This window comes from Myotis brandtii, unplaced genomic scaffold (genome assembly GCF_000412655.1).
Source record: "Myotis brandtii unplaced genomic scaffold, ASM41265v1 scaffold174, whole genome shotgun sequence".
NCBI lineage: Eukaryota > Metazoa > Chordata > Mammalia > Chiroptera > Vespertilionidae > Myotis > Myotis brandtii.
In genome coordinates this window covers 815,853-826,693 of record NW_005356437.1, presented here as the reverse complement: position 1 = coordinate 826,693, position 10,841 = coordinate 815,853, and the positions used below count along the sequence as shown (strand labels likewise).

The window sequence follows — 10,841 nt, the reverse complement described above, 5'->3', positions numbered from 1 at the left end:
TGTTTCTATCTCTCTATCCCTCTCCCTTCCTCTCTCTCTAAAAAATCAATTAAAAAATATTTAAAAAAAAACACTTTCTAGCTCATGTGAAGAAGGAAAGGAAGGGCAGCTCCATTAATCCCATTTTATAGAGGTGAAAACTAAATCTAATTAAACTAAATTAACTAATTAAACCGGAATCACACAAAGAAGAGAGGAAGAAAATGTCTTCTAAGTAAGAATTTAGAGCTTTTTTACTACCTCATTAATCTTTTTCATATATTGAAAATTACTCCTAATATTTAAAACAATTAGGACTATACTAGTAAAGTACCATTATACCAACCTGTGGACTGGATTTTGAATTCAAAGTAGCTTTTGTTTTGATGTAAAGGTGCACTGGCTAAACAACCTCCTGTTCCACATATTCTTCTTCCATTTTTTACAATAACAACATCTGTTCCTAAATAAAAAATGCAGACAATGTGTAAAGTTTTGTATTTTCTTATCCAACAATCAAGGTTAATTTCTGTTTCACTTTTAGCTCTTGGTCAACAACAAAAAAGTACACTATATATACTTTAAAATATGGAAATAATGTAAGTATTTAATTCACTATTTTTTTCCTGAGAGAACATTTATATTTAATATTCATTTGTAGCTACAAATCTTGTTTAATTAGGCAGGTCCAAATCCTGAATTATGCTGAATATTTAAAATATTTTAAAAATAAAAAAACTAACTTTCTTTAATTTTTAGCCAACAAATCAATTTGATTTCTTAAATCTCTTAATTTAAATAAAAGCATAAACACTTAGAAACTGGTAAATTAGTATAATTTTCAATTCAATCCAGATGAATTAAAACAATCTACTAAAAGCTGGCTGAATATCTACTAAGTACAAAGTACTATGCTAGTGCATTAGTCAAGGAAGAACTGAAGAGTACATGGAATATGGAAAGAAACATACATCTTTGTTCTTGAAATAGGTAACACTGAAAAATGCTAACTTTAGGATTTTAAAAATGTTTATAAGATAGCTACTATAAATCATATTGCAAATATGTAATAAAGGTTTTAACATCATTAAAAGCACTTTATTTTCATGGAAATTTTTAGTTTAGCTCAAATAACATTTGATAGATGAGACTGTGAGAAAAAAACTGCAGTGTGACCTCAATACCAATTCTTTTCCAAATCTCAATTAAGAATGTAAATAAGAGAACATGAAGAGACTTAATTTAATTCTAATATGTAAGAAATATACTATAGCACTGAGGCATGTGACTCCCAAGATCTGTGGCCAGTAGTAAGTGTAAAAGCCAAGAAGATTTGGCTATTGGAATTATATAGGACTCCTTCTAAGGGCGTTAAATAAAACTAGGGCATAGTAACAAAAGGTATTAGCAGGGTGGCAATGATCACATTAACTCACTATTGAATTCATGTTTAAACAAAAATTATTTGAGATAAATACGTAATAGAAATGCAAAATTTTCAACCTCAATTACAATTCTAAATTTTCAGACTCTATCACACTCTCCTAAATAAGGTAAAACTAAGATCCTATTATATGATTATTAAAAATTCACTAGCATCCATTTGTTTCTAATCATAAATGTTAAACTCCAAATTCTGAGTAACTTTATAAATAATTTACATCTGGCTGCAAAATATACCACCAGCAATTTCAACTGGAGAGCACCCAGGACCCAGCTCCTCCTTGATGTAGAGACCATGTAGTGCTTGGCATCTAGCAGATGCTCAGCAAATAACTAATATAGAAATGAATGAATAAATATTCTCTGCTAAGCACTTTGCGGTGGACATGTAGCATCTGTTTTCCCTTTCCCAACAGCCTTCCCTCTGGAGTTCAAAACAGTTCCAAGGAAGCTGACTCAATCTCTGGCTTCAGGGGTACAGCTTTGACCTAGGTTAAGTCAATCAATGCATTCCATATTTCTTGGCCACAGTGATTAAGTGAAAAATGGTTATATGACCTAAGCCAGTAAAATCAAAGATAGTCTCAGGACTTCTGCAGAAAACAAAGGGATAAAGACACTCTCTCATTCTTGCTGGACCTAAATGAGGAAGCCCAGGGAGCTGCTGCAAGTTATCATGGAAGCCGGCCTCCAGAAGAGGAGAAAAGAAACCCAGTCCTTGGCAGCAGTCTTTCCTGAAGCTTGTGCTGCCTTTGTACTTTTTTCAGTTACATGTACCAATAAATTTCCTTGATTGTTTAAACAACTCTGAGTTATAATTTTTACTACTTGTAACTAAAAGCATTTTAAATAAAACACATTTCAAAGAATTAAGTGAATGAATGGCATTTTTTCTTAACCAGCAATGCTCTGTGGTTCCCATACATACTAAAATCATCTAATAGCAAGCTCCTCTAGTAGACAGCTTACTGTCTTGGATATCATCCTAAGGTGCTAAGTTAATAGAAATATCAGAAGACCCTCAATACAATATAGTCTACTGTCAGAACCACAGAACCAACTCTGAACATGGTATTATTCTCTAACTTCAATATCATTTATCTCCAAGGCATTCTGCTAGGTACTGAGATATTTTATATAAAAAGATAAATATATTCAAGGAACACACTGGAGTGTTGTGAATAATTAGGGAATTATATTTTAGATGTATTCCATTTCTTTTAGTACAAAGATTAGGATCTATGTAATTTGTACAGTTTTATTAATTAGAAAGTCAAGGCCAATTTGAATACAGTCAGAGCACATAAAAACATAATCAGAGTATGTTTTAAGGAGGGAGGTCAAGAAGGCTGCAGTCTAAGGAAGTTCCATCTGCTTGCTTTGAGCACTGGACCAGACTTGTAGCTAAAATTCAGAATGTTCAACTTGAAAAGCCAGCTGAAAAATAGCTGATCTGAAATACTGTGAGTGGGGAGTGCAGAGGGGGGACAGAAGATGAGTGGGTGAGCCAACTTGTGCAGCTGTGCAGTACAGCTGGGAAGCTGGAGGGAAGGTGTGGCAGCACAGCTCCTGGCCACTGGGAGCATGGCGTCTCAGCCCCACACAGGGATCCCCAAACCGAGCAACAGAGAAGGGAAGGGGAGCCCGCGTAGCATCCGACAGTGGGAATCAGTGGTGATGTGATCCACCCGGAGGTGGCGGAGTGGGGAGGACTCAGACAGCACTGTCCCAGGCAAAAAGCGAGTGCTTGGTTACACCACCAGCCAGGAGAGCTCGCCTTAATCTGTGTCCACGGAAGGGGCCACTCAGCAGAACTCATGACTGGCAGAGGGGTCTGAGCCCATCACTCAGCAGTGAATTTGAGGGGCTGATTATTCTCTGAAAGAACTTTCAGCAGAGAGCAGGACAAGGGCCAGTAAGAGTACTCTGGGAAAGAGGTGTAATCCTCCACACCTCCAGCAAAGAGGAGCTCCTTCCCCCACCTGTGGAACAGCTCTGGGCTGGAAATATGCACCCATGTGGCTGGGCCTGGTGGCGCAGGGGACTTGGATATCTGGACTGGTGGAAGCCTGGGCAGAAGCCCTGCCCAGCAAGAGCATTGAGCCAGTCATGCTGAAAGATTAGAGAGATAAGCAGGGCTGGTTCTTTTTTTTTTTTTATTCCCTCCTGCTTGGGGTGGCAACAAGGGACACCAGTGACCCAGGCAGAGCTGAGGGATTGGAAGCAGAGGAAGCACCTGCCCGCCCTCTCTACAAGCTACAGACATCACCCCAAATGCAAATCTGTCTAACCATCCAGACCGTGACTGGATACCCCCAGAGAGCCCAGTTCTGTGGGGGAAGGAAAAGCAGCTCAGAAAGTACTATTCAAGGGCCAAGTCCCAAAGCAGAAGCAACTTCTGGGTTAGAGAGGCCCTGTCCACCAGACTATTTGGGGATCTGCCCAGGCAGGTTGCTCAGGGCCAGGCAGGGACAGCAACTCACATTGGCCTGCACCAGAGAACTGCCCTGCAGGCCTGGCACCTACACACCAAAGGACTAGATCCAACAATATTGGAGCAAAATCCAGCAAGCTCCACAAGTAGCAGATCCAAACGTTTTTGTTTGGTTTGGTTTTCTCTTTCTCCTCTTTTTTTTCTTCTTCTATATTCTCTTATTGCTAGCTTTCATTTGAGTCTATTTTTCTCATTCTCTTTATTTTTAATTCAGTTTTTTCTTTTCTTTTCCCATTCTATATTTTATTTTATTCAGTATTATTACTTTCCAAAATTATTATTTCATTCATTTTTTTTCCTATCTTTTATTTTTTCTACTTATCCTATTTCTGGTCTCTTCCTTCTTTGCTTTCATATTCTCTTTTTTTGTTTTAGTTTCTCCTCTAATTCTTTTGGTCCTGTGTCTTCTGATATCCTTTCGTGTGTGTGTGTGTGTGTGTGTGTGTGTGTGTGTGTGTATTGTTTGTTTTTTAGACTTTTTGTTGGGGCTGTTTGTTTTCATGTTGTTTTTGGCTAGCTCTGGTTTTGTCTTTTTTGTTTTGTTTTGTTTTAGCACCTGTATAACAGTTGGCATGATGTAGCTGGGTTGAGACTTACAGTCAACAAGCCTGAGGGCTGGGCCCACCAACAAATGGGACAACAACAACAATCAAGACCCAAATTCCACAGGATAGCCCACATAATCCATACAAGGGTCATTCCTAGAGCACCTAGCTCAGAAGATCAAAGAGACTACTAGGTGTACCAGTTAATAATGGCAGATTTTGTAATCAAAGAAAACACGATAATTTCAAGAGAAACATCAAAAGTGCTTTATTCAAATAATGTCCATTGCTAACTATACATTTTCCCCACCTTTCAGGTAATTTGTGGATACTGTCCCAACAGAACTTTTCTTGTTTTGAGGCAAACCATTCAGAGACCCAATTTTCCACTTCTTCGTACGTTTTTTTTTAAAATATATTTTATTGATTTTTTACAGAGAGGAAGGGAGAGAGATAGAGAGTTAGAAACATCGATCAGCCGCCTCCTGCACATCTCCCACTGGGGATGTGCCCGCAACCCAGGTACATGCCCTTGACCGGAATCGAACCTGGGACCCTTCAGTCCGCAGGCGGACGCTCTATCCACTGAGCCAAACCGGTTCCGGCATCATTACATCTTTATATAACTTTTGACTCTTCCAAAACTTAACTACTAATAGTTTACTGTGTTGGTTTTTTAAATTTAATTTTAATGATTTTAGAGAGAGGGAGAGAGAAACATTGATTTGTTGTCCCATTTTTTTATGCTGTTGAATAACATATTTTATATCTTATATGTATTATATACTATATTCTTATATTAAAGTAAGCTAGAGAAAAGAAGATGTTACTAAGATCAGCTCAGCCGGTGTGGTTCAGTGGTTGAACATTGACCCATGAACCAAGAGGTCACCAGTTCAATTCTTTGTCAGGGCACATGCCTGGGTTGCAGGCTCCATCCCCAGTAGGGAGTTTGCAGGAGGCAGCCGCGTTTAATCTTTCTGCAAGTTGTTTTTGAGTTTGACACCCATCTTTATCCAATAATGCTTGTAATTGTTGGTCTTCAAACTTTTTTGGTTGACCTGGACATTCTTCGTCTTTCACATTGAAGTCATCACTTTAAAAGCGTTTAAACCAGCATTCAAAAGTATCTGGAGATGGAGCACATAAGCTTCCCAAAGTATACAATAACTTTTTCTTCAAAATAAAGTAATGAATTTAAACTTCCAGCAAGGGCTCTTTTTTTTTTTTTAGCACAAAATTCAACATATGTAAGCATAAAATATCTATGATGTTAACACCTTCAGCAAATTTGACATATGAAGTTTTGAAGCTTGCTGTCAATACAACAAAATAGCATACATATCAAACTGCATACATATCAACATATGTGTAACTCCATCTATTGAAAAAAATTCACATTATTAACTGGTACACCTAGTACATCACTGGGTCCCACAAGAAGGCCACCCCACCAAGACAGGGAGACATAGCACTCTTATTAGATACACAGAAAACACACACAAAGAAATGGCAAAAATGGGGAAACAAAGAAATAGATCCCAAATAAAAGAACAGGAGGAATTGCCATAAAAACAGCTAAGTAAAACAGAGGCAAGCAATTTATCAGATGAGTTCAAAGTAATGGTTATAAAGATATTCAAACAATTTAGTGAGAACTACAAGCAACTTAATGAGATCTATATGAGCATGAAAACAGATATAGACACCATGAATAAGACCCAACTGAAAATGAAGAATGACATAGCTAAAATAAAGAATACCCTGGAAAGAATCAACAGATTAGAAGAAGCTGAGGATCAAATCAGTGAATTAGAAGACAAGGTAGAAAAAAACCACTCAATTAGAGCAGCAAAAGGAAAAATTACTTAAAACGCATTATAACAGTGCAAGGGAACTGTGGGACAACATGAAACTGAGGAACATCTGTATCATAAGGGTATCAGAAGGAGAAGAAAGTAAGCATGGGATTGAGAACCTATTTGAAGAAATATTGACATAAAACTTCCTTAACCTGGCAAAGATAAAAGTTATACAAGTTCAGGAAGCACAGAGCATCCCAATCAAAATGAACACAAAGAGAACCACAGCAAAACACATCATAATTAAAATGGCAAATATTAAAGACAAAGAAAGAACTTTAAGGGCAGCAAGAGAGAGAGTCAGTTACATAAAAGGCAGTTCCCATTAGACTGACAGCTGATTTCTCAACAGAAACACTATAGTCCAGAAGGAAATGGCATGAATACTTCAAAGTAATGAAAAGCAAGGATCTGAAACCAAGACTACTCTATCCAGCAAGGCTATCATTCAAAATTGAAGGGGAAATCAGGAGCTTCCCAGACAATAAAAGGCTAAAAGGAGTTTATTACCATCACACCAGCACATCAAGAAATGCTAACAGGACTGTTGGGAGAAGAAGAAATTGAAAGAAACAGAGGAACATAGGCATAAAGAATAAAAATGGTAATAAATAAGTACCTATCAAGAATAACCTTAAATGTAAATGGATTAAATGCTCCAATCGAAAGACATAAGTAGCTGAATGGATACGAAAACATGACCCATATATATGCTGTCTACAAGAGCCCACCTCAGAACAAAAGACTCACACAGGATGAAAGTGAAGGGATAGGAAAAAAATTTCCATGCAAATAGAAACAAGTAAATAAAAAAGCTGGGGTAGCAATGCTCATATCTGACAAAAATAGACTTTAAAACAAAGGTCATAGCAAGAGACAGAGAAGGACACTATATAATAAAGGGATTGATCCAACAAGAGGATATAAACCTGGTAAACATATATGCACCCAATATAGGAGCACCTAAATATATAAAATAAACTTCTGGAGAACTCTGAAGGGAGTGATCAACAGCAATACCACTGCAACAAAAAAACTTAACCAGGGAGGTAAAATAAAAAGCCTGTACTTAGAAAACTACAAGATGTTGAAAAAAGAGATAGAGGAATACAAACAAGTGGAAGTATATACCGTGTTCACGTATTGGAAGAATTAACATGATTAAAATGTTCACACTATCCAAAGCAATCTATAGATTCAATGCAATCCCTATTAAAATACCAAAGGCATATTTCACAGATCTAGAACAAATACTCCAAAAATTTGCAGCAAATTCTCAGACATCTCACATAACAGAATTTTCATTGACACATTATCTAGGAGGACAAGAGAAATAAAGGAAAAATAAATAAACAAATTTACTCAAACTAAAAAGCTTCTGCACAGCAAAAGAAACCAACATTAAAATGAAAAGGAAACCCACTGTATATAAGAACATATTTGCCAATGATACATCTGATAAGGGGTTAATTTCCAAAGTAAATAACATACTCATACAACTCAACAAAAGGAAGCAAACAATTCAATTAAAAATGGGCATAGGACCTGAATAGACACTTCTCCAAAGAGGACATACAAATGGTTCTTAATAAAGAGACTTATTAAAAATGCTCAACATCACTAATCATCAGAGAGATACAAATTAAAGTGACAATGAGGTATCACCTCACACCTGCCAGAATAAAGCATCAATAAAGCAACAAACAAGTGCTGGTGAGGATATGGAGAAAAAGGAACCCTAGAACACTGCTGGTGGAAATGCAGACTGGTACAGCCACTATGGAAAACAGTGTGGAGTTTCCTTACAAAATTAAAAATGGAACTGCCATTTGACCCAGTGATCCAACTTCTAGGAATATACCCTTAGAATCCCAAAACACCAACCTAAAGAATATATGCACCCCTATGTTCATGTCAGTGTTATTCACAATACTAAGATCTGGAAACAGCCCAAGTGTCCATCAATAGATGAGTGGATAAAAAAGCTGTGGGACCTTTACTCAATGGAATACCATGCAGCTATAAAAAAAGAAGGATCTATTACCCTTAAGACAGCACGGAGGGACCTGGAGGTTATTATGCTAAGTGAAATAAACCAGTCAGAGAAAGACAAATATCACATGATCTCACTTATATGTGGAATGTAATGAACAAAATAAACTGATGAATAAAATAGAACCAGAGGCATGGAAACATGGAACAGACTGACAAATCTCAGAGGAAATGGGGAGTGGGGGAGAGGTTAACCAAAGAACTTATATGCATACTAGAGGCCCGGTGTACAAAATTCATGCAGGAGGGGGTCCCTCAGCTGGGCCTGTACCCTCTCCAATCTGGGACCCCTCGGGGGATGTCTGACTGCCAGTTTAGGCCCGATCCCTGTGGGACATCCCTCTCAGAATCTGGGACCGCCGGCTCCTAACCGCTTGCCTGCCTGCCTGCCTGATCACCCCTAACCCCTCTGCCTGCCCCTACCTTGCCCCCCTGCTGGCCTGATCGACCCTAACTTGCCCCCTCTGCCGGCCTGATCACCTCTAACTTGCTCCCCTACCAGCCTAATCGCCCCTAACCACCTCTGCCTCAGCCCCCAGCCTAAGCCACAGTCTGGTCTCCCTCTGCGGGAGGTGACCTGGTGGATCAGGGGAAGGCACCACCCTCATTACCCCGCTGCTGCTGCCACTGCCGGCCTGAGCCTGGGCCCTTCGCAGCCGCGCCTCGGCCCTCACAGGAGCTGCGGCTTTGTCTGGAAGGACGTGCGAAAGGTCATCCGGAAGATGTCCGCTCTAATTAGCATATTACCCTTTTATTAGTATAGATATGCATTGCACATGAACACAGACAATAGGGTGGTGAAAGCCTGGGGCAGGTTGGGGACTGGGTGGAGGAGGGCAATAGGGAAATAACAAGGGAACATCTGTAATATTCTCAATAATTAAGATTTTTTAAAGAGTATGTTTTAAGAAACATGGAACATTTTCAAATATATGGCATCTTTTTCAAAGTAGCTACCTTAGATACCTTAGAAAACAGTTCTTACTAAAAAGTCAATTCACAATTAATGCAAAAGATATGGCAAAAAATGCAAACATTTACAAAAACTATGCCACAGAAAATTCCAATAGAGGAACTCAAAATGGTTTTAAGCAATGCAATATCACCAAAATAAGTGACAACTTTGAAAGAGAAAACATTCATTTGGATGTGAAATATACAGGCTATTTTGTTAAAGGAAAAAAAAGCAATCACCTTCTTTAGGTTATCTAATACAACCTTTCACATACCCAAATACACTCATACTTGCTCAGTGTGCTTCTCATATTTTCAATGGAAGATGAATTTATGCTTGAAATGTATCCTTAACACAGCATGCCTTTCCTCTCTTTCATGTTATTCAGTTTCTAAAATCCAATGTCTTTTGTGATTGAAGAATTTGAACCTAATGGAAGAAAGGTTAAGAGAAAATCTCCATGCAGGTAGAAAATTTGGAGATGACATTATTCTACTGAAATTGCTGGGCAGATGTTGAAAAGGTCAGTGGAATGGGTATAACTGACCAGCTCTTCATAGAGAAGAGACCAGAGAAAAGGAATGTTCCCAGGAGCAAACTGCAGCAAGTCAGGATTTTGGCAGTAGATAAAAAGAGCTAAAGCTGATTGATCCTAAGTTCCAGGAACTACATATGGTTATCCTTTACTATGTTCCCAGCACCTAAGAATCACCTTTGTTATTTCAATGCAATGTCCTTTAGCCAATGAGAGATGTGGGGAAAATAGAAAGTGCATAAGTACACTTAGAATACAATAATACACAAAAAGACACTACTCTGAAATAATTATAGTGGGAAATACCTGCTTCTAGAACCCAACTCCAGAAGCATGAACTATGTGGGAAAAGTCCAAGAACAGAAATAATGTGGAGGGAGAGGAAGAATATTAGATAAGAAGTTATATGCCCATTTGAAATTGGGAGGAAAACACATAGATGCAAAGGAGCAAAGTGCTATTTTATTTTGCAATAGCCTGACCTGTTGGGAGCAGGCCAGTCTAGTGAGATTACACCACCTTGAACCGTGACTAAGGAGTCAGGTAAGAGAGGTGTTAGCTGAAATGGCAGAGTGTGACCCCAGACGCGGTCAGGCTCCGGCAATTTGCCTCGTTTTGACTTTAGAAGATGAAAGGAAAATCACTTCCAAGAGATCAAGCTCCAACCTATAAATGACGGCTGAAGAGAAGTCAGGGCAGGAGCGGGGTAGGACCTAGAGCACCCTGAAAACGTCCGGGTTTTGACTGGAGCTCGGCAGCAGGGCGCTGTAGCAGCCCACGCCGCTCTCCGCGCCCCTCGCCAGGGGACCTCCGGAGCCTCCAGGCGGCAGCTCCAGGAGGTTCCTGTGAAATTCCAGTGAAAATGGGCAGGTCCACGCACCCACCTCCCGATGACAGGAGCTGCGGAGGAAGGAGGTCCGCGACACCAAACTGGGTCGGGGCGACGTCGCTGGGGGAGGAGCGGGGGCGGCGCCCG

The 10,841-nt window shown here is 39.2% G+C and overlaps 1 protein-coding gene across 1 annotated transcript in view; it reads right to left on the bottom strand.

Moving 5' to 3' along the window:
• The window catches only part of SPRYD7 (SPRY domain containing 7), a 24,173-nt gene that overhangs the window by 12,837 nt on the left and 495 nt on the right, over positions 1-10,841 (bottom strand). Inside the window, exon 2 of the mRNA XM_005863195.2 lies at positions 326-442. Within this exon, the coding sequence (XP_005863257.1) occupies positions 326-442 (117 nt within the window). The remainder of the gene's footprint in view (positions 1-325; positions 443-10,841) is intronic.